The 24952-nt window shown below is 44.5% G+C and overlaps 1 protein-coding gene across 2 annotated transcripts in view; it reads right to left on the minus strand.

The window, feature by feature from the left end:
• Positions 1-5568: 5568 nt before the first annotated feature.
• Positions 5569-24952, minus strand: part of HEATR5A (HEAT repeat containing 5A) — a 277562-nt gene continuing 258178 nt past the window's right edge. For both annotated transcript variants that reach the window (XM_077464810.1, XM_077464809.1), the window contains one exon: positions 5569-5876. In XM_077464810.1, the coding sequence (XP_077320936.1) occupies positions 5569-5876 (308 nt within the window). The remainder of the gene's footprint in view (positions 5877-24952) is intronic.

The raw sequence follows: 24952 nt of genomic DNA on the forward strand, positions 1-24952 counted from the left end.
CAAAATGTAATTAAATAAATATTAAGATTGTTAAAATCAACATATGAAAATGCATACAATCTTGGTACACAGGCTTTTTGGCTCTACATGTTTTGCCATCAACATAGCCTCCTCAGGAACTTTTGTAAAATTTTATGTACAATATAACAATATTTTTTCTGTTTACATATAAAGTGTTTTGTATTTTTTGTAGTGTTCTAAATTGATTATTAGACCTATATGGTTTCCTTAATTGTTAATTCTATTATGCTTATTTAATATACTTAATGTTTTTTCTGTTTACTTTCTGTGATACTGTACATAAGGTTTTACAAAAGTGCCTGAGGAAGCCATGTTTATGGCAAAACATGTAGCCGAAATTCCTTTGTACCACGATTGTACGAATTTTCATACGTTTCAATGGATTTAAACTAGGGCTGGGAAAATTAAAGATGAATTCCTCGATTAATCGTTCATTTTTTTGATCGGTACTCACTTCTTCGCCGGCTTCCGGGTCTTCAGGGAGTACCGTCGAAGAGCCAGTGATGTCACGGACATCGACGTCACCGGACTCCCCTCCCCCTTCCTCAAGTGCATCCGTCTGCTAACGAAAGGGAAGGGGGGAGGAGTCCGGTGATGTTGATGACCGTGACGTCACCAGACAGCCTGGACAGTGATGGTAAATATGGATGTGGTTAACTGGGATCATTCAGTGAGCTAAGTGTAGGCAAATTTGATAACCTCCATTTTTAACATTGTTGTAAAAAAAAAACAAAATGTAAGAACTTTGGTATGTCTGCGTGATTGGCTAAAGTGATGCCTACTTTAAAGTGACAGACAGTCAATATACTAGATATGTTTTATAAGTTTTTCTTAAAGTTTAATAAAAAAAAAAATTCTTACATCAGTGCTACAGTTTGAATTTAAAATGTATTTGTGTGAACTGTGACGTTAATGGATTGTGGAAACAAACTAGTGTCAGGTGATTGTATATAGTGTATACCACATTTACCACTGACTAATGCAGCGCTGCAATGCAAGGAGATCAGCTAAAAGTAGTTGGAGCTGTATGTGCCTTATAATCAAAATTAGTCGATTAATTAAGAAAAAATGTATACACGGAAGATTTGGAGGTAAGGGACTTTGCGGTACCAATAGATCAAACACATATGATAAAAAATATAAATTTATTAAATCATACTAAAATTGCTCAGACAAATAGTCAAACATTTGTTTCAATTCCTTATGGTCTATAACAGAAACCTAATATAAGAAAGCTGGTAACATTCTATTATGAACCAGCATATTCTCCATCCCAATATGTTCAACATGTTTCGCCTTAATCGGCTTCCTCAGGAACAAGGGACTAGGAGTATCCAATCCACAGAAAAGCAGTGTGTTACAATCTAAATATACATAAAGGAAAAAAGATAACAGTAACACATGCATGTCATTATAATTCAATAGTGAAACAATATACACATAAAGCTTAACAAAATATTACAAATCATAATTGCAGATGTGTGGAAAAAAAAACATCTGCTATTATGATTTGTAATATTTTGTTATGCTTTATGTGTATATTGCTTCACTATTGAATTATAATGACATGCATGTGATACTGTTATCTTTTTTCCTTTATGTATATTTAAATTATAACACACTGCTTTTCTGTGGATTGGATACTCCTAGTCCCTTGTTCCTGAGGAAGCCGATTAAGGCGAAACATGTTGAACATATTGGGATGGAGAATATGCTGGTTCATAATAGAATGTTACCTGCTTTCTTATATTAGGTTTCTGTTATAGACCATAAGGAATTGAAACAAATGTTTGACTTTATATGTCTGAGCAATTTTAGTATGATTTAATAAATTTATATTTTTTACCATATGTTCTGTGTTTGACCTATTGGTACCACAAAGTCCCTTACCTCCAAATCTTCCATGTATATATGATTATTTCCGGGATGTTGGTACTATAATGTGAGTAATTTGAACGGATCCCCATTAGAGAATTTTTTCAAATAAGAAAAAATGTAGAAAGCATGTTTGGAATAACTGAATACAAAATGCCCCTAGCTTCCAGAGCCTTAAGGAGTTGTGCCTTTTCTGCCACAGTTTGACAGATCAGGGTTACTGCTTACACAGGACAGAGGGCCAAACCGGCTAATTCAAACTGGGCCCGAAGAAGAATTAACTGTAAGTCAATGAAATCCCTAAGGTCCTTTCACACTAGGGCGGTGCGGGCGCCGGCGGTAAAACTGCGCTATTTTTAGCGGCAATTTACCGTCGTTTTAGTGGCGCTATTCTGCCACTAGCAGGGTGGTTTTAACCCCCGCTAGCGGGCGAAAAAGGGTTAAAACCACCCGCAAAGCACCATTGCAGAGGCGCTTTGCCAGCAGTATAGCCGCGCTGCCCCATTGATTTCAATGGGCAGGAGCGGTGAAGGAGCAGTGTATACACAATTCCTTCACCGCTCCAAAGATGCTGCTTGCAGGAGTTTTTTTTTTTTTTTTAACATCCTGTAAGCGCACCGCTCCAGTGTGAAAGCCCTTGGGCTTTCACACTGGAGACACAGCAGCAGCCATTTCAGGGCACTTTGCAGGTGCTATTTTTAGCACCGTAGCACCTGCAAAGCGCCCCAGTGTGAAAGGGGTATAAAAGAGAACAAACTTTCAACCCTTTTAGTGGTGTTTCTGTCAACATAGATCACTGGTGCACCCACAGTGGGCACAGACCACTGTTTTACAAATCCCATAAAAAAAATCCTGCACAATCTTAGGTAAGGGCTCAGGACCCTTCAGGTTGTTTCCAGCTCATTAAAAAAAATGACTCAAAGAGCAAGTTTAGCAGGAAGTTCTTTCCTGTTCTAGGCCCTGGGTCTTTTAAGGCTTCTATAGCTGCAGGGTAACCTTATTGATGTAGTGCATACTAACCTGTATCTGGAGAATCAGAAACCATAAACTGAGACTAACAAAAAAAATAAAAAATAAAATTGACGTACATGTAAATTTTTGTATCATCCTGTACAATACAGGACACAGGAATAGTTTCATAGACCATGGGTTATATGCCGTTGCCTTCTGGCAGTTGAGCACTGACATTCCTGGGTCAACCCTTAATGTCCCCATGTAACCCAGCCCACTCTGTGAGGTTCCAGCTTTGGTAGCAAGCATCACAGAGAAGAGAGGTGAGGAACAGGTATCCTATACTGTACTCTATACTAAAAAACTGAATATACAGGTATGTCACAATGCCTCTCATCTTTATCGTACAGTACAGAACACTGTGATCAATTTATAGGCCGTAAACATAGCCAGGAAAAAATGAAGAGGTGTCCAACGAGACAGCTAAACAGCCACAAAAAGGCCCACAGGAAGAAAATAAGAAGGCCAACAGGCCTCAAAAGAACCTATTGACAGTAAAAACAGCTCATTGTGGGAGCAACAGTGGAGACTAAACAGCTGCCTTGAAACCAACAGTTTGGGAGAGAAGTTAAACAGATTATAGGCAGTGTCTCTGTTCAAAGAATAAGTGCAGAACTCTAGGTGCTGTATAGGCCCCAGAATCCCATTTACAGGGCTTGGGTACAATTCTCAAGGTGTGCTCAAGAATCACTGACCCAGAAACTGATAATGAACTAAGGGGATGGACCCAGTGAAGCAGAAGGTAGCTGCATATAACACATGGTGTATGAATCAGTTCCTGTGTCCTGTACTGTATAATAAAGCTGTAGACTTTTTCAGGACAGCTGAAAAGGTGTCCAACTTTCTAAGACACTAGCAAAAAAACTGAAGCATGCTGGATAGAGAAGGGTTTAAAGGGGGCAGGCTCACAACCTGCTTGCCAGTGTCCCACCCCCTTGTAAGCAGCAGTATAACCTAACTTTTTTTCTGAATACCTGAGTCTCTCAGTTGACTTTGGAAAAAGATGGTCTCCCACGAAAAGGTAGTTCTGATGCACCCTACTGACCTGCACAGAAGGAAGAGTTATCTGAGACATAACTGGGAAAGAATTTGCAACTAGTGCAGACTAGGTCCTGAGTAAATGGGTTATCTGCAGCCAGAGGATGACTACCTTGTCATTCGGTGCAATACATGATGCAACAAGCACAATAGTACTTAAAAAAAAAACAGAATCACAGACAGGTGTACCATTGTTCAAAAACAAAAAAGCTATGTTTTCATGATCACTGGTTGCTGCAGGTGATGTTGTATGTAGCATCACCAGTATTGTATTACTGCCACAATATTGTGTCTCTTAACAGAAGATTTAAGCGATCTGCGGGTGGGGAGAATTGCTGCATGGTTGCTGCAGGCAACTGTTGCCATTGTGGCAGATACAGTTTTAATAACACTGTAGTTTGCAAAAAATGTACATGTGGCTGCCAGGTCTAGAGTTCTAGCATAAACACACTGTACACATGCACAAATGACATTATCCTGTAAGTGATCCAAAACAAAACAATCGGTGCTGGAGGAAGAGACTATTACACATGCAAGCTCTGGTGAGCCTGCAAGCACAAAATAAGACCAGATGGGTGAGTGTGTGTGTGTGTGTGTGTGTGCATGCACGTATAGCATACGATGATGCATGAGAGACTTGGCGTAATAAAGCAAATGGCAAAAATTTTAAAATGACACACACAGCAAAAATATATATACTGCGTCAGAGTCTTGGCTAAGTCAATAAATGGCAGTAAAATTTAAAAATGAGTACGGACCCAAATTTAGGGCAGCTGTACAACCCTTAATTGCTTATTCTTAATAGAGCCATACCCCTCAAAGAAAGTTGGGGTTCATTTACAGCTCTATATGTGTTTGGGGTAAAAAAAAACTCCTCTGTGTGTCCTAGCACATATTTTATGTCTAATGTTACTTTTTGGGCAAACAAAGGATTCAATAAGGACTGTCCTTACTATGTTATATAGCGCGGTAAGACAAACACAAGACTTTCTTCATATTGAAAAGCAGAGATCTAGAAAAAATATCACATCCTCATCAATGTTACATGCTTTATAGGTTAAAGACCTTTTCCCAGAGATGTGATATAGGAATACTGTCTATTGGACAACTTTTGGATAGGGTATTGACACCCAATGACATTTTTCAAGTAAAATGTTTTTTCCTAGTGTTAATCTGGTAGATACCAAAATATCATAGGAGAGTAGTGCATTTGGCAGAAAAAGGTAAAGTGTTAAAACCCTGAAACAATAATACATATGCGTGTACATTTTACAAAATCATTAATGACTACAGTTCTTCCACATTCACAGTCAGCAGGTCTTGAGACTTCTCTAAAAGATTGAGTTTCTTTGTAGCGCAAGACGTTTAAACTTATAACAAGACTCAGGTAATCAAGTGTTTGTTAATATTCTTGACAACCAATTAATTAAGGCATATAGGTTAAGACTGTGAAGGAGTATTATTGTGGCATATACTAGAAATACTTCAATCTATAGTTGTTAAACCTGCATTCTAAGTTGTCCTCCTTCTGCAGGCACTTCTGATGTCAAAGGAACTAAGTAGGCATTGAAGCTACAGGGAAACTGGAAGAACTCAACAGTGAAAGCAGCATGTATGTTAACGTCACAGGAAGTTTGTCTTTAGCTGAATGCTTGGAGAGCCTTGTCCTCCTCCCTTGACACTGCGAGAAGACACTTTAGGTTTGAGACTTTCTTGATTACCCCGAAGAGCAGCCTCTAAGCGAGACCGTAGTGCTGCGGAAGAGCCCATGAGTTGACGAAACTGGGTAGGGTAACTAGCACCAAACTGCGTTAACCCGTTTAAGCCGAAGTCATGAAGAGCCTTGGAATATGGAGATGCAGATCCAAATGCATTCTCATCTAACAGGAATGAAATGAGAAGATGGAACACCATGGACAATATTGGAGGCCCTGCATTGAAAAAAAAAGAGAGTGCATGGCATTTGATTAATACTACAGAAAACCTTCATATTTATAGGGACAGTCATATAGTCATGCAATTCCTACAGCAGCAATCATGCAGTTTCTACAGCCATTGGTATTGCACACTTAATTTGGCCATAGTTGGATCAAAATCTGGCCGGTTCAAATGTTGATCAGCCGCTACAGCCAGAAAGAGACAGCAGGAGAAGAAGATTCACCTATACCGGTCACTTGTGGAATCTGTTCAGGTTTTTCGATCAGACTGCTGGCTAATTGAAAAAATATGCGTTGTTTACTATGAGCTTTACTCTTCCTTTTTTTCATTATGTATAATATGAAGAACACAAATAATGATTAAAAGCAAAGTATGGTTTATTTTCAGTAAACAAATATTTTGAACTATCATTGCCATTGTCAACATCCCATAAGAACATTTTTAACCACTTGGCGCCCAAGCTACGTCATTTAACCACTTGCTTACTGGGCACTTAAACCCCCCTCAGTCCCAGACCAATTTTCAGCTTTCAGCGCTGATGCACTTTGAGTGACAATTACGCGGTCATACAACACTGTACCCAAATGACATTTTTATCATTTTTTTCCCACAAATAGAGCTTTCTTTTGGTGGTATTTAGTTACAGCTCGGAGTTTTATTTTTTGCTAAACAAACCAAAAAAAGATGCAAAAAAAAAAAAAAAAAAAAATCATGTTTTAATAGTTTGTTATAAAATTTTGCAAACGGGTCATTTTTCTCCTTCATTGAAGTGCGCTGATTAGGCGGCACTGATAGGCTGCATTGGTGGGCACTGATGGGCTGCATTGGTGGGCACTGATGGGCTGCATTGGTGGGCACTGATAGGCTGCACTGGTGGGCACTGATAGGCATAGTTAAGGCGGCACTAATAGGCACAGATAAGGCGGCACCGATGGGCACAGATAAGGCGGCACTGATGGGCAAAGATGGGCACAGATAAGATGGCACGGATGGGTGGCACGGATAAGTGGCACGGATGGGTGGCACGGATGGGCACTGATAGGTACCACAGATAGATGGGACTGATGGGCACTGATAGGTGGCACTGATAGGTGGCTCTGATAGGTGGCACTGCTGGGCACTGATGGGCGGCACTGCTGGGCACTGATGGGCGGCACTGGGGTGCAGCACCTTTGAGGCAGATTTTGGGTGGCACTGTGGGTGGCACTGCTGGGTGGCACTGTGGGTGGCACTGTGGGCACTGCTGGGTGGCACTGTGGGCACTGCTGGGTGGCACTGTGGGCACTATGGGCACTGCTGGGTGGCACTGACAGGGGGGCACTTACTTTATTTCAGGATGGCACTGCGGGTGGCAGGTGGGCACTGGCAGGGGGCAGGTGTCCGCTTAAATTGCTGGCCGTGATCGGGACTGATGTCCCGAACACGGCCGCCGGCGATCGGCTTTTTTTTTTTCTCCTCGCGCTGTCAGCGCGAGGAGGAATACTAGCCGATTACCGGCTCCGTTTTATCACATGATCAGCTGTCATTGGCTGACAGCTGATCACGTGATAAGGGGTCGGGATCGACCCCTTACACGGATCGGTGATCAGGCGAGTCTCACGGACTCGCCGATCACAGAGCACGCCGCGCGCGCCCCTCAGGGGGCGCGCAGGCCGCTCGTATCCGGGACGACGTCAATAGACGTAGTCCCGGAAATGTGGGTCCGCGCTGTTGCCGTCATTTTGCAATAGCGCGGATCCCAAGTGGTTAATGTAGTGGGCTTTGTGGTGGTATATCTGAATGATGCCTGAGGTTACAGACATCATTCAGATATCTGCATTTTCAGCCGGTGATTCCCTGCACCATAAGAACGATCATAGCGGCTGTTCCGCCGCTTGAGCGTTCTTACGGGCAGCGGGAGGGGACACCCCCCTCCTGCAGCACTCCGGTGCTTCTGCAGACTCACCGCTTCCATCGGTGAGTCGGTCACAGGATCCGCTGGCCCCCGGATGATACCATAGAGATTTCCGGCGGACCAGATGGTCCCTGGAGCCTCTATCATCGTTCGGAGGCCGGGCGTGATGTTATGACGTCACACCCGGCCTCTGCATTCAAATTAACGGCGCCACCTTGGCTGGGAAGCCAGGATCTTTGTTTTTATTTTAGGCTTCCCAGCCTAGAGGCGAGATGTGGGGTCTTATTGACCCCATATCTCACTGTAAATAGGTCCGATCATGGCATATTCCTATTACAAGGGATTTTTACATTCCTTGTAATAGGAATAAAAGTAATCACATTTTTATTTTATTTTTTAAAGTGTCAAACTAAAAAAATAAAAGTAAAAGTAAAATTAACAATAAAAAAAAACTGCAGAAGCGAACGCATACGTAAGTCCCGCCCACATTTGAAAACGGTGTTCAAACCACCACGTGAGGTATCGCTGCGAACGTTAGAGCAAGAGCAATAATTCCAGCCCTAGACCTCCTCTGTAACCCAAAACATGTAACCAGTAAAAAAATTTAAAGCGTCGCCTACAGGGATTTTTAAATACCAACGTTTGGCGCCATTCCACCAGCGTGTGAAATTTTGAAGCGTGACATGTTGGGTATCTATTTACTCGGCGTATCTTCCTCTTTCACATTATGCAAAAAAAATTGGGATAACTTTACTGTTTTTTTTTTTGTTTTAAAGCATGAAACTGTTTTTTTTCTGAAAAAAACGTGTTCGAAAAATTGCTGCGCAAATACCGTGCAAGATAAAAAGTTGCAACGACCGCCATTGTATTCTCTAGGGTCTTTGCTAAAAAAACATATATAATGGTTGGGGGTTCTATGTAATTTTCTAGCAAAAAAAATTATGAATTTTACATGTAGGAGAGAAATGTCAGAATTGGCCTGGATGCGAAGTGGTTAAAGGACTTTCACATTTTTAAAAGTTTTCTCTTTCTTATTTTGTTGTTTTTTAAACATATAAACTTATATTAGCTAATAGAGTGATCTCCCAGTGACAATGCAATTACTGTCTTATTTCAGAGTGATTTTGAAAATAATAAAACAAATTATAAAATATATATTTTATATTTATAAAATAAAAAAGATAGATAATGGCAGCTATGAATTGCAGGTACTAAGAGGTGCCACATGTCTGCAGCTGTGCTTCTTCACCTCTGTTGTAGCTGAATGCTGACAGTTCTTAATATGCAAAGCATGAACACGCCTGGGTTAAGCACACACATGTTCCTGTTGGTCCATCAATATGACGAAACAATAGGAATATGACCTACAGTATGAGTAAGAATGCACGCTGGACAGAGGCAAGCTTCATTAATGCCAGCTTTGCCCACTGAAAATGGTTGGCATTTGTCCATAGGGGAGATGAATGACAGCTGCTGAAGGTCTATGCAGGCACAACTTTGCATTTTGAATCTCTGCAGCCCATTGTTTGAAAAGTGCTCCAATATTCCATATACTCACTGATGTCTGACTGATGCACAAGACGAATATAAAGTAACACTGGCCCCTAAATATCTATCTATGCTTAGCAGAACGAGGAATTAGGCTATAAATAAGAAATCTATACTTCAGACAGGATTATCTTTCTTGGTTTACCTTATCACGTGGATGCTTTATGTAAGCCTATACTGTATCACATAACTAGCTGTGCTCTGTAATTATATTTTTGTAATGTCTACTTCATTCACTGTCCCCGCAAATGATAGCTTAGAGAAAAGTAGTAAGTAGAGCATAAAGATTTCTGCCTGCATGTCTTACAGACGTTGCTGAACAGTTCATTCATTTACACAGGGTTAATTCTGAGACAAGAGAGTTATACTGTTGCCTACAGGAGATAGGACACTAGCAAACAAAGCTGTTTGCTAGTGACCAATCCAGGAAGTGTGTAAAATCAGGGAGATATAACCCCTCCTACTCCCATCATGCTCCAGTTTTGTTTAAAATCAGTAATAGCAGTGCATCATATACTATATAGAAGGGTGGGACCAGTGTCCCCTAATGAACGCCAAAAATAGTCTACAATTAGTATAAAAATACTGTATTTTTTAATTATTAGATAGAGGGTTAAAGTGGTTGTAAAGGCATTTTTTTTTAAATCTTAATGCATTCTATGCATCAAGATAAAAAAAACCTTGTATGTGTAGCAGACCCTCCCTAATACTTATTTGAACCCCATATCTATGTAGCGATGTGCACGAGTGCCTCGGCCATCCGGGAATCTCCCTCCTGATTGGCTGAGACACAGCAGCGGTGCCATTGGCTTCCATTGCTGTCAAAGTCAGTTAGCCAATCAGGAGAGAGAGGGTGCTGGGCCGAACCGCAGCTCCATGTCTGAATGGACACATGGAGCTGCAGCTCGGGTGCCCCATAGCAAGCTAGGAATGAGACTTTTTAGTATCACTTTGATTCTGAGACAAGAGAGAAGTCCAAAAGCAGTCCAACTGAAGAGGCGGGCAACACAGAAAACAAAATGCTAGCAAGCCCCCCCCAAGACAACTGTGTACAAGTGGCGTAGCTTGAACATTAAAGAGCTGCCCAAAGGACCTTATGTCTAACGCTGGCATCAGAATAGGCTTGAACATCCACCTTGTACAACCTGACAAAAGTGAGAACAGAATACCAGGTGGCAGCCTTGCAAATCTTAGAAAAAGATGCTTGATATTAAAAAACCTAAGGGGCATTCACTGATCCAGTGAAGTGGGCCTTGATTGAAAAAGGTGGAATCGTATCCTTATATTCAGCTTATAGGCCAGAATGATGTGCTGCCTAAGCCACCTTGCATTAGCTAAAGAGGAGGGAGGCTGTCCCTTTAATGGGGACACTTAGGAATGACAAAAAGGGAGTTAGTCTGTCAGAAGGAAGCTACAGAAAAGAGATAAACTTGAATAGCTTTCACCATATTCAAACAATAGAGAACATCTCCTTAAGCCTCGTACACACGATCAGATTGTTGGCCAACAAAACCGCTGACTTTTGTCCGAAGGACGTTGGCCCAAACTTGTCTTGCATACACACAGCCACACAATTGATGGCCTACATATACGAATGTAGTGACATGCTAGGTTGTTTTTCAGCTCTTTAGCGCCATGCTTTGGGCTCCTTCTGCCAATTTCGTGTTAGTAGAAGTTTGCCAAGTGTTGATTCGCGCTTTTCATTTCGCATTTTTCAGTTAGTTTTTGAATGGCCGATCGTCCACCAGACATGTTGCGGAATCAGAGGAGATAACGTATTATTATTGGCCTTGGAGTTATTGCTTTGACATTATTTTTTGGTTGAATAATGATTTGATTTGTTATATTTTCTATATTTTTGGATGCATAGAATGCACTTTTTGGTTAAGTTCTATTGGCAGAAAGCATGTCTAATTTTCTTTGTTTTCTTTTTTTAATGCACAATAAAAAAATGTGTAGACTAATACTTGGCTATGTGTTTTACTTAAAATGACAGTTTGGGAGTAGGCAGTTACATTTAAAAAATACAATGTAAAATTAAAAGGGACACCAACATAGTTGTATTGTTTTTCTTAAAAACTACGAAATAATGGTGTTGTAAAAAAAAGTAGTAAAAAAAAAAAAAATTATATTATATAGATATATATATATATATATATATATAATTATTCTTGATATCACTAGCAAAGCACCTTGAAAATTAGTTTGCAATAACTCCATCAGTATCACCAGCAAAGCAGCTTCATTATTATCCCATTAAAGAAGAAGAGAATGTGCGCTGCATTTCGAGATTTCATAATTTGCAACTTCACGAATATTAAGTCTCCATTACGAACACTAGTTTACAAGACCGACCCATTCTGGCTCCTCCTTGCTTCTGAGCATGCGTGTTTGTACTTTGGACTTTTGTCCAACGGACTTGTGTACACGTGCTCGGAACGCTCGGAAAATCCGACAACAGACAGTTGTCCACGGAAAAGCCAACAACAATTGTCCGACGGAGCATAGACACGGTTGGATTTTCCGCCAACAGCCTGTCACATTTCCCGTCAGAAAATACGATCATGTGTGAGGCTTTAATATGTACCAGTGCAAGACAAAGAAATAATAGGATTTTTTTTTTAACGGCTTATCTGTAAAATCCTTTTCTTGAGAATACATCACAGGACACAGAGCCTTTGATTACTTAGTGGACACTGGCAACCCTAATTACAAGGCGAGTTCCTCCCCTATATAACACCTCCCATATGGAGAGCACCTCAGTTTTGTAGCAACGCAATAAGTATCCCAATGTATAATCCCAAAGAGGATTAACCTGAAAAGGAGGAATCTTCTTCTTTACACCATAAGCCTGAACAATAACCTGTCAAATCCATCTAGAGATAGTGGATTTCGATGCTGACTGGCCCTTTTTGGGGCCTTCTGGCAGAATAAATAAACAGTCTTTCGTATCAGAGCCGTTTCCTGCAGATAGATTCTGACTGCTCTTATAACATCTAAAGAGTGTAACAACCTCTCCTTCACAGACTGAAAAAAGATCAGTAGGACCACATCTTGAATCAGATGGAATCCTGAAACCACTTTAAGCAGAAAAGTCAGGTGAGGACACACCACCCTGTTTTTATGAATAATCAAATATGGCTCTTTACAAGAGCGAGCTGCTAGCTCTAGCCGAGGATATGGCTACCGGAAAAAACAATTTGTCAAAAGAACTAACGAAGCATGGTGCAACGGTTCAAAAGGTTGTTTCTGTAAAACAGACAAAACTCATGGGCACACAGGAGGCTTAACTGGTGGATTCAAGCATAGTGCCCCCTGAACAAAGGCCCGGATAAGGGAATGAGAGGCAAGTGGTCTTTGAAAGAATATTGACAAGGTCGAGATCTGGCCCTTGAAAGTGTTCAAGGCCAGCTTCATCTCTACGCCTAATTGAAGAAAGGCAAGATTTCTGCTAATAACATGCTTTCTAGGATGCCACCCCCTGGATTCACACCAGGAAACATATGCCTTCCAGATTCTGTAGTAGATGAGCCCGGAGACCGGCTTCCTAGCATTAACTAGAGAGGACAGGACTGGCAGCGAGAGGCCACGACCCTTCAAAATGTGGGTCTCAACCGCCAAACCGTCAAATTCAGACTTTGGAAGGCAGGATGGAATATTGGACCCTGTGAGAGTAGATCTGGGCGCAGCGGAAGAAACCAAGGTCTTCCTTCTGCCATTTTTACGATCTCCGCATACCAAGGTCTTCTGGAGGGAATGCATAGATCAGAGAGTACTGATCCCATAGAATCGTTAAGGCATCTGACCCTTGTGCTAGCGGATTCTTTGTTCTTGACACAAGGCTGTCCAGTATTTTGTTGAACCTGGAAGCCAACAGGTCTACATCTGGGGTACTCCATCTTCGACATATGGCCTGAAATATGCTAGGGGGTAGAGACCATTCTCCTGGATACAGCTGCTGGCGGCTTAGGAAATCCGCCTGCCAATTTTCTACCCCTGGAATGAAGACCACAGAGAGGCAAGGAATATGCCTCTCTGCCCAAGAAAAAATGTGATTCACCTCTTTTTGGGCATCCAGACTCCTGGTGCCCCCTTGGTGATTGATATAGGCCACTGCTGTAGCATTTTCGGACTGTATCCAGACAGGACAACCCTGCAACCTGTAAGTCCAGACCTTGAGAGCTAGGCGAATTGCCAAATCTCCAGAATGTTGATGGACCATCTTCCCTGGGTGGAAGCTTCTTCCAGAACTGCTCCTCGGCCTATTAGGCTGGCATCTGTGGTTACGACTTTCCAAGTAACTGGAACAAAGGATTTTCCTTTCAGTAGATTCTTGGTCAGCAACCACCAATTGAGGCTGTGGCGTACCCATGGAGATAGGCACATTGGAAGATCCAAGGCATCAACTCTTTTGTTCCAGGCAGAGAGGATGCTGCTCTGCAAAGGCATTGAGTGAAACTGGGCATAAGGAACAGCCTTGAAATTTTCCCCAATAGTCTCATACATAATCGAATGGAGGGATTTTTCCTTGCTAGAACTACCCGGACCAAATCCTTTATGGCTTTGACTTTTGACCCGGGTAAAAATGCTCTGCTTTGGACTGTGTCTATCATACCATGCCCAAATCCTCCAGCCTTTTTACAGGCTGTAAGGAATATTTCTCTAGATTGAGGATCCAGTCTGAGCACATTACAGTCTAAGCATGCTACAGACTGTTCTACGAGTAGCAAATCGTCCAGATAAACTGTCAGTGTTATGCCCTGAGCCCTTAGTTTTGCCAGGGGCAGGGCTAAAATTTTCGCAAACACTCGAGGTGCGGTAGCAAGACCAAAAGGTAGGGCCACGAATCGGAAGTGGGGCTGATTCGCCGCAAACCTTCAGGTCTTTTAAATCTAGAATAGGTCTGACATCTCAGTTCGGTTTTGGAAACTTAAAGAGGTTTGAGCAGGACCCTGAACCTTGCTCTTCTGGGGTCACTTCTATAATTACCCCTTGGGATAATAGACATTCTAAGGCCAGAAACAAGGACCTCCCCTTTCTGGATCTTTGGAGACTCTTGACCTTAGGAAACAAGATAGCGGAAACTCCCAGAACTCCAGCTTGTAGCCCAGAGACACCATGGAGACTACCCATTTGTCCTGAATCTCTTCCTACCATGCGCCTGCAAACTGCAGCAGCAAACTGCAGCAGCCTCCCCCCCCACTCAGCCGATTGGGGGTGCCTCTTCATAGGGAGGCTTTGGGGTTCTGTTTAACAGATCTTGAACCCCAAGACTTCTTTTGGCCTTGGGCTTGGCCTTGGACCTTTCCCCTAGTATTGGACTGGGGAGGCCGAGGCTCCAGGGAATGGGAAAGAGAATGTCTAAATGAGGGATGTTTATTTTTTAACCGGGAACAACGTGGTCTTACCCCTGGTATTCTTCTGGATAGATTTGTCCAGCTCATGCCAAAACAGGCATTCCCCATAAAACGGTAACCCAGTCAAATATTTTTTGAATGAAGCCTCAGCTGCCCAATGCTTAAGCCAAAGGGCCCTGTGCATGTGTACCAGCAGGAGAGTAAGGCGGGATGCTTGCTGAACAGAATCCATAATGGCATCAACCACAAAACACAAGGCTTTAGGAAGGTCTGCATAAACCTCGTCCTCTTCAGTGGAGAGGAGGTTAAAACGGAAACCCCTCGGAAAACAGGCTGTATATGGTCCTTCACCACCAAAGCACAGGCACCAAGGAGGTCCGAGTATGTGTTTCTCAGAACAATCAATGCAAGCATGGAGGCAAGTTACTTTTCTTGTCCAAGAAAAGTCACTTGCTCCACGCTTGCATTGATTGTTCTGAGAAACACATATTCGGACCTCCTTGGTGCCTGTGCTTTGGCCTACTGGACCTCCCAGATGATTGTTGACGGTGAAGGACCATATACAGCCTGTTTTCCAAGTGGTTTTTGTTTCATGCCTGTAAGATCTGGTGTCGCTGACATACAGGTCCACCAACTCTGGTAAGAGTGTTTTATCATATCCATTTGTTTGGATCCCACTACTTCTCAAAGTATAGTCGACTGCTGGTTCCCCCTGTGCAGGATTGATTTCCGAGTTTCGGTGGCCCACCATCCATCTAGATGGACTTCTAGTGGACTTTTTTCTTATTTTCACAATAGATTGATTTCACATTTTTTAGCGCTACATTTTTCCTCTTCCATTATTATATGAATTTTTGTCACATTCGTATGTAGCTGCTGTATGTAATTGTATTATTATTTTTTTTCACTGTATTATAGCGTAGTAATTACTATGGAAGAAGCTGCAAAGCCTGACAGGGGCACAGACTCCTCTTGCATATCCTGCAGGCATGTTCAGAACCCCTAAATCTAGGCGGTTATTTCTTAGTGCCTTATTTAACTCCCCCTGAAGCCCTCTTGCGTGGAGGCATAGTCCTAAGCTGCAAAGCAGAGGTACTAGCTCAGTCTGCACAACCTAATGCTGAATAGGTGTCTTAGGTATGCCTGGATCCGAATCCACTGAGATGCTTACTGCCCACAGCTTACAGGAGCTCCGGCGTATTGGGCTTTAAACATGGCTGTTTTGCGTCTGTGCACTGGTGCACCGTGCATGCTGCACAGCGCAGAAACCCCCCTCCTGCCAAAACCACCATAAAAACGCACGCATAGGATCGTCATGGCAGTGGGTGGGGGGGAAAGGAGACCACCTGAGGACTGCGCATGGCCCCCGTACTGCGTGGGATCCCCCCTTTCAGAACCTGCAGTGGAGGAGGTGAGCGGCTTCTCAGACCAGATTCACTGAGCGTGTATCCTGGATGGTAAACAAGTATACACCAGGTATGTGTCCTACTCCCTCTAGTAGCAGAAACCAGGTTAGCCATGCAAACTACTCAAAAGAAGATAATTCATAATGTGTATACTTTAAGATTGTCTTCACTTACCTTATACCCGCTGCAGAAACTGCTGAGAACAGACAGATCCAACCTTCACCCATCGTGGCGGATAGGGTTGTGCCAACCTTTTAGGGCTCTGGGTTCCTACTCACAGGATCCTCTTCCCTGGACCTGCAGAAGACTCTGCCAGAAACTTTTCGCGCAACTTAAATTTGTGCACCAAAGCACTGGATCCCAGAGCCCAGTCCCCAAAGAGACATTACAGGCAAAACCTTGTTTCTTCTTTAACCAGGCCAGGGTACGATCCATCTTAGACGTATTTGGCCCAAGGCATTGATCCGGTTTTATAGCTCCTAGGCCCCCGCAGAGACCATCAAACAGAGCTTTCGTCTTAGCACATCTTTAACGTGACCAACCACCTTAGACACTGGCAAAAAAACTGAGGTGCTCTTCATATGGGAGGAGTTATATAGGGGAGGAACCCGCCTTGTAATTAGGGTTGCCAGTGTCCAATCACCTGATGGTGACTAACTCACTAAGTAATTATCAAAGGGTCTATGTCCCATGATGTATGAACAAGAAAGAAGCACAATGTGCTGGTTAATGGGAAAGGGAGATATAAGGCCCAGAGCCTCGACAACCTTGTTCCTGTGTAGCACCAATGTTCCCCACAAGACAAGGCCGATAACTCAGAAACTCAAGGAGTAGTTCCTGGATCGTGTGTGTGTGTGTGTGTGTGTGTGTGTGTGTGTGTGTATGTATAAAATGTCAATGGGTTTCTGGACTCCTGAAAGACCCTTGCATCTTTTATCCGGTGCTGCACTGGAGTCTTAGTCATGGGGAGAGCAAAAGAACTGTCAAAGGATCTGCAGGAAAAGGTATTTGAACTGTATAAAACAGGAAAGGGATATAAAAGGATATCCAAAGAATTGAGAATGCCAATCAGCAGTGTTCAAACTCTAATCAAGAAGTGGAAAATGAGGGGTTCTGTTGAAACCAAAAGGTAGACCAGCTAAAGTTTCAGCCACAACTGGCAGGAAAATTGTTAGGGATGCAAAGAAAAACTCACAAATAACTTAAGGTAAAATACAGCACTCTCCGAAAACGTGGTGTGGCTGTTTCAAGATGCACAATAAGGAGACACTTGAAGAAAGAAGGGATGCATGGTCAAGTCTCCAAAAGAAAGCAAATACTACACAAATGTAAAAAAAAAAAAAAAACGAAAAAAAGAACCTGAGAAAGTAACACGTGGTTTACTTCAAGGGATTTCTTATGAGTAGCGAATGCCTTGCCTATTTTTCACCACTAGAGGGTGTATTGTACCATACCCGGTGTTTACTTGTCATGCTTCGTTTTTCTGTCTAGCAGCGCTCCTTTGGAGACAGCATCACCCCTCATTCTAGTCTGCCAGTTGTCCAAGGCCCAGGGACCGCCCGCGTGATAGCCCCTGACATGCAGCCCTCCCCCCGAGGCTGGTTCCGATGACAGGAGCGGGGTGGCTGGCATTCCCCCATGGTAAATGCAACCCCTCTCTCCTCCGAGCTATCCCGATACATCATCCACCCATGCTGGGGTCAGCTTTGCTAAAAGGCCACCGTAGGATGCAGGGGGCGTGGCTTAGGCAAGGCCGTCATGCACATGGGAGGCAAGCGTGCAGGACGCAGGCTCAGTGGCTATAAAGTTAGTCTGGTGGCTGACAGAGGGACACAGAGTATACTGGAGCATGTAAGCACTGTATGGGTATGGATACAGGCATCTAAAAGGCAAGGTTACTGGATGTTAGGCTAAGCAGTGATGGCGACATTTTTTTGCTGGACTACAGCTCAGCAGTGGTGGATGCATATTGGGAGTACCTCTGCATTTTGTGCTTAGGACTATGTCTTCCTGAAAGTAAGGTGGGGGAATACAGCAGGGAGGAGCGCCAGGGCGCCGCTGTCAGGATCTGAGGATCCTAGTCACGCTTCCACAGTACTATCCTCCTCTGAAAGGCCAGAGGCGACTGGCCAGTCTGAGCCATTGAGGCTGTCAGGCATAGTGGCTAAATCCAACATTTCAGCCTCTGCATACGTCACCAAGGAAGAGGGTACCATAGCCAACATGATCACGTCCGTCTCCCAGTCCGGGTGTCAGAGAAGGACTCTGTCCACCCGTGCTCGCCATGTTGCTGCGCGCATGCGCGGAGGATTGGTGCTCCGGTGCACACACGTGTGCGGCCCGATGGTGTGGCGCGCGTTTGCACAATAGCACGCGCGTGTGCGCAATGACTCGCGAGTGTGCGCAATGGCTCACGAGTGTGCGCAATGGCGCATGCTATGGCGGGGCCATTTCAAATGGCTCTGGCGTTAGCTTCCCGTTTGTACCCGTTTCCAGTTTTGCCATATCTGACTACCTGCTGTGATCCAGACTGTTCCCGACTACGCTGCTGTTCTCCTCAATCTGACCCTCGGCTTGCTTAACGGTCTTTGTCTGATTTGCCTACACGTGTTTGACCATCGGCCTGCTTTACGGACTCTGCTCAACCTGCTTACAAGTGTTTGACCTTCGGCCTGCCCAACGGACTTGCTTACGCGGATTTAACCCCTGGCCTGCTTTACGGACTTGTTTACTTCCTCTTGTGCCCGATTCCTTGCAGTTTTCCAGATTGTCTGCTAAATTCTGCACGGACCCTCAGCCAGTTCCTGAACCTCAGCTAACCCTCTGTGCAGCTCTACAGACTTCTTCACAAACTTTACACCTGCTGGTGGCCCATGCCTCTGCGTGCCACCAGCTCCCTGTACCACCTCCGAGGGACGGGGTGCACGTAGTCGCAAGGGCGAACCGCTCTCGGCAACGGTAAGTACTTCTTGTGATACTGGGAAAAAACATGAAAGGTCCCCTTCTCCCACTCCTGACCTTCCAGTATTGGAAAAGGAATGGGCAGATGACACTGAGGTGCCATTGGGTGACTGGGAAGAAGGGCAGGGGGGTGACTCCTCTTCTGAGGATTCCAGGAACCCTACTCAGCCCAAAATCCCAAAAACTGCTAGTACAATCCCATACCTAATTGGTTCCTTCTGCATATAAATTGCCCCAGCGGAAGTGGCTGAGGCCCCCTTTTCTTCTTTGGGTTCTTTGAGGCCTTCACAGGGCCCACGTGCTTTCCCTTTACACTCACTGCTGGAGCAACTAATATATGCAGACTGGGATCACCCAGATAGGTATTTTGTTCCTCCTGGGAGATTTTCCCCTATGTTATTCCATTGAGGAAGAGTTCACTAAGTGGATTAAGTGGCGTTTGCCAGCAGTTGCTATTACTTCTGTGAATAGGAGTCTAACTTGTCCAGTAGACAATGTTTTCAAAGACCCAGCCGACAAGAAGCTGAAATCTTTACTTAAAGCTTTAATTTCTATAGCCATTTAAGCAGTATAACCTGCAGTAGCAGCAATAGGGGTTTGTCAATCCTTAAAAGACCAGCTCAAGCAAGTCATTAAAAGTGTCCCTGCTCAAGGGGAAGTGGCCTGCGAGTTAGCGGAGTCGCCAAGGAACAAATAGAACAAATAGTCCTAAAAAATCACGTGGGCCTGCATTTTTCTGCTCCCCACATTGCTATTTTTGTTTTTATTTATCACGTGATTTTTACGGACTATTTGTTCTATTTGTTTTATATCCGAATATTTTCAATAAACCGTTACTGGTTGAATTTCACCACGAGAGGTGTTTTTTATGCTTTGTCCCCCCTATGGTGAATTCCCATGAGATATCTGGTGCCAAGTTCCACAGCTGTCCACGGCTTGGAAAGTTTATCTACTCCCCTCAATTGGAGTGAATTACCATCCGGCTGGCTACATCTGGGTTTGTGCTATTGGAGCCCCCCACAAGCTTTTATGACACACTACTATACGGTGGATGTGTCCAACCTATCCGGTAAGAGTATCCACCTTCAATAATTATTTTATCTGATTCCAAGAGTTTCTGAGGCCTGAGATGGCTAGGAGTTACAATTTCATGAATGCCATCTGATAATTTCAGAAGTTCCACGATGAGAAACATACCGTTTTGAAGTCCAGGTGGGCTGGTTTTACGACTGTTAACATCCCCTTTGGACTCTAGTGGACCATTATTATTTTTCATATTTTGTACACATACACTTATTTTATATACGTGCCCTTGAGCGCTGTACTTATCTTTTTTTATTTTGCTTTAACCGCTTCCCGCCCGCCCTATAGCCGAATGACGGCTATAGAGCGGGCGCTCTAGTCCGGGAGGCCGTCCCTGGATGTCGTGTTTACTTCCGCAATGCGCACCGCTATGGGCGCGCATCGGGGAAGTTTTGTGTTTGCCGTGTCCCCCGGAGACAGGCAAACACAGATCGCTGTAAACGGCCAATCAGCGTGTCCAATGTGAGATGATCTCATATGTAAACATATGAGATCATCTCTCAGTGCCGCTCTCCCTCCTCACACAGACAGCGTGTGAGAGGGGAGAAATGAACGGCTGCAGCGGCCGTAAGTGAAAAAAAAAAAAAGTAAAAAAAAGTGCCATCCTCCTCCAGTGCCATCCGCCCCCAGTGCCACCTGTCCCCAGTGCCACCTGTTGTCAGTGCCATTTGTCCCCAGTGCCATCTGTCATCAGTGCCACGTGTCATCAGTACCACATAGTGCCATATATTGGTGCCATCTGTCATCAGTGCCACGTATCAGTGCCACGTGCCATCTGTTGTCAGTGTCACGTGTCATCAATTCCACTCATCAGTGCCATCTGTCATCAGTGTCACGCGTCATCGGTGCCACGTATTAGTGCCATCTGTCATCAGTGCCACATATTAGTGCCATCTGTCATCAGTGCCACGTATAAGTGTCATCATTGCCCCGTATCAGTGCCATCTGTCATCAGTGTCACGTGTCATTGTCCTGGTGCTCCAGGGCCTTCAAAAGTGTAAAAGGTAGTCAACAAGTTAGATGTGTAATTTATGCTCCTAGAACACATGATGGCGCTCCCTGCATGTTGGGCCTCTCTATGTGGCCAGGCTGTGAAAAAGTCCCACACATGTGGTATTGTAATACTCAGGGGGAGTAGCAGACATTTTTTGGGTGTGTCATTTGTGGTATACACATGCCATGTGAGAAAAATAACCTATTACAATGACAATTTTGTGGAAAAAAATAAAAAAAATAAAAAATCTTAATTTTGCAAAGAATTGTGGGAAAAAAATGACAACATCAAAAAGCTCACCTTGCTTCTTACTAAATACCTTGGAATGTCTACTTTCCAAAAAGGGGTCATTTGGGGGGGTATTTGTACTTTCCTGGCTTGTTCAGGTCACAAGAAGTGAGATAGTCCACCAGTACATCAGATGTGATCAATTTTATATGATTCGCACCACAGCTTGTAGACTCTCTAACTTTCACAAAGACCAAATAATATCCACTAATTTGGGTTATTTTTACCAAAGATATGTAGCAGTATAAATTGTGGCCAAAATTTATGAAGAAAAATTTATAATTTGAATAATTTTGTCACAGAAACAAAGAAATATGCGTTTTTTTTTCAAAATTTTTTCATTTATAGCGCAAAAAATAAAAACCCCAGAGGTGATCAAATACCACCAAAAGAAAACTCTATTTGTGGGAAAAAAAATTCATTTGGGTACAGTGTTGCATGACTGAGTAATTGTCATTCAAAGGGTGAGAGCACCGAAAGCTGAAAATTGGTCTGGGCAGTAAGCAAGTGGTTAAACTTGGTTTGTTTGTGTGCTAGCAGCTTGGCTGTGTTTATTCACAGGTATTGTTTTTGTTCATTTTTTTTTGTTTTTATGCGAATCTACCATTCACTATTTGTTAGATATATTTTTGTATTAGCGCAGTGTTTTCCCCTTTGTACAAACGTATGGACAGACGACCAGGTCGCCGCCTTACACACCTGAGCGACAGACGCTTGGTGTCGGAAGGCCCAAGATGTTCCGATTGCTCTTGTAGAGTGGGCCGTGACTGGAAAGGGGGGCACCTGCCCCTTTAAGGCATAGGCTTGGACTACAATCTGTCTGATCCACCTGGAAATGGTGGCCGACGAAATCGCCATACCCTTCTTAGGACCAGCCACCGAAACAAACAGTGAGTCTGACTTCCGAAAGGAAGCTGTGGCAGACAAGTACACCTTCAGAGCCCTAACCACATCGAAAGCGTGAAGGGGCCACCTCTTTGGGGTACTACGGCTTAGGACACAACGATGGTAATACAATGTCCTCATTGATACGAAATGCCGAGACCACTTTCGGTAGAAAGGATGGTTGCGGTTGCAACACCACCTTATCCCTGTGGATGACCAGATAAGGTGACTTGCAGGACAAGGCCGCCAGTTCCGAAACCCTCCTGGCCGATGTGATGGCCACTAGAAAGACCACCTTCTGTGAAAGGGTCAACAGAGGAATCTCCCTGATATTCTCAAACGGCGGCTTCTGAAGCGCCGACAACACCAGATTCAAATCCCACGGAGGCAACGGAGGACGCACCGGAGGGACTACATTGCGCACCCCCTGAACAAATGAACTCACTAGCGAGTGAGACGCTAGGGGTCGCTGAAAAAAAGCCAGCCAAAGCTGAAATTTGCCCCTTGATGGTGCTCAACGCCAACCTCTGATCTACACCTTGCTGAAGAAACAGCAGGATCCTGGATAAAGAGAAGAGAAGCGCGGATGCCACCCTTTCTCCTCACACCTGGAGATATAGGCCTTCCAAGTACGATGGTATATCTTCCTGGAAGAAGATTTCCGCGCTCTCAGCATAGTCGGAATCACCGAGTCCGACAGACCCCGGTTCCTCAATACCTGTCTTTCAACAGCCAGGTTGTTAAAGCCAGCGATGGTAAAGCCGGGTGAAAGATTGGACCTTGAGATAGGAGATCCTCTCACAACGGCAGCCGCCAGGGAGCGTCTGCCACCAGGCGTACTGGGTCTGCGTACCAGGCCCGCTGAGGCCAGTCTGGAGAAATCCAGATTACCGGAACCCCCTCAGCTTCCACTCTGCGAAGCAGACGTGGCAAAAGTTTCAGCGGAGGAAAGGCGTAGATCAGCTGGTACTGATCCCATGGAGCCACCTGCTCGTCTGACGCGTCTGCCCACGGATCTCTTGACTTGGACACGGATCTCGGGACCGTCCAATTGATCCACATCTGGTGTGCCCCATTTCAGGCACAGCAGTCTGAATACCTCTGGATGCAATGCCTATTCTCCTGGGTCCAGCATCTGTTGACTCAGATAGTCCGCCTGCCAATTTTCCACCCCCGGGATGTAAATGCCTGACAGGGCCAGAACGTGTCTCTCTGCACACCGAAGTATGTGAGCGACCTCCCGAGCAGCAGCTGAGCTTCTTGTTCCCCCTTGGTGATTTATGTATGCCACAGCCGTGGCATTGTCTGACTGTATCCTGGTCAGACGCCTTTGAAAACACGTCGACCATGTGTGGAGGCACAGCCTGACCGCTCTCAATTCGAGCAGATTGATCGGCAACTTAGATTCTTCCGTCAACCAGAGGGCCTGAGCCGACTGAATCCCCATCACTCCACCCCAGCTGGCCAGACTGCCGTCCATAGTGAACACCGTCCATTTTGAGGGAAGGAACGATTTTCCGGCCAGAATCACCAGGGACCTCAACCACCAGATCAGGGAGTCCCTGACTGGCTGGCTCACCTGGATCTGCCAAACCAGGGACAACAGAGATTTGTCCCATTTTGTCAAGATCTCCTTCTGCAGGACTCTGGTGTGGAACTGAGCATAAGGTACTGCCTCAAAAGAGGCTACCATGAGCCCCAGCACTCGCATGCAAAAGCAGAGTGATGACAACTTGCGGTTCATTAGTAGTTTGACCGAAATCTGAGAGTCTGCAATTTGTCTGAGGGGAGAAAGACCCTAGCTTCCCTGGAATCCAATAGTAAACCTAGGTACTCCAGACGCTGGGTCGGTACAACTACTGACTTCTTTAGGTTCAACAGCCACCCAAATTCTTGCAGAGTCTGCATGGTGATTGTCACATCCTCCTCTAATTCTGAGGCGGAAGAAGCTCTCAGGAGGAGATCATCTACAGTAGGAAGCCCACGATCGCGATCCCGCATTGTCGCAGCAACGCCAATACTGGAGCCAGTACTTTGGCCTGGCATCAGCCCCCCGAGTCTTTACCAAAGGGAAGAGCCACAAACTGGTAATGGGCTTCCCCGACTGCCAAACGCATACATTTTTGATGCCGAAGGCATATGGGTATGTGCAGGTACGCATCCTGGATGTCCAAAAATGCCAGGGAGTCCCCTTGATGGAGTGCAGAGACTACAGAGCCAACTGATTCCATTCTGAACCTCTGCACTTTTACAAAGTGATTGAGGGCTGTTAAGTTCAAGATTGGACGTACCCCTTCCTTCTTGGGAACCACAAACAGATTTGAGTAGAACCCCTGGAAGCGTTCCGAGTCCGGAACTGGTACAATCCCCCCCTGATTCAGCAAGTCCCTTACTGCCCCTAGCAGGGCCTCCCGGCGAACCAGGGACGTGGGTATGCTGGAGGAGAAGAATCTGTTTGGCGGCCAAGAGAGAAACTATCTCGTAACCTGCGGAAATCAGATCGCAGACCCATTGGCCTGATAACCGGGAGGTTCAACGGCTGCAAACTCCGGAAGACGACCCCCCACCTGAGACATGGGTGGGGGCAAACCTTCATGTGGTAGCACTTTTGTTCACAGGCTTGTTAGGCTTGCGGTTCCAGGGACACCTCTGA

This window comes from Lithobates pipiens, unplaced genomic scaffold, assembly GCF_037356315.1.
Source record: "Lithobates pipiens isolate NorthernLeopardFrog02 unplaced genomic scaffold, aLitPip1_a1.2 Scaffold_30, whole genome shotgun sequence".
Taxonomy (NCBI): Eukaryota; Metazoa; Chordata; class Amphibia; order Anura; family Ranidae; genus Lithobates; species Lithobates pipiens.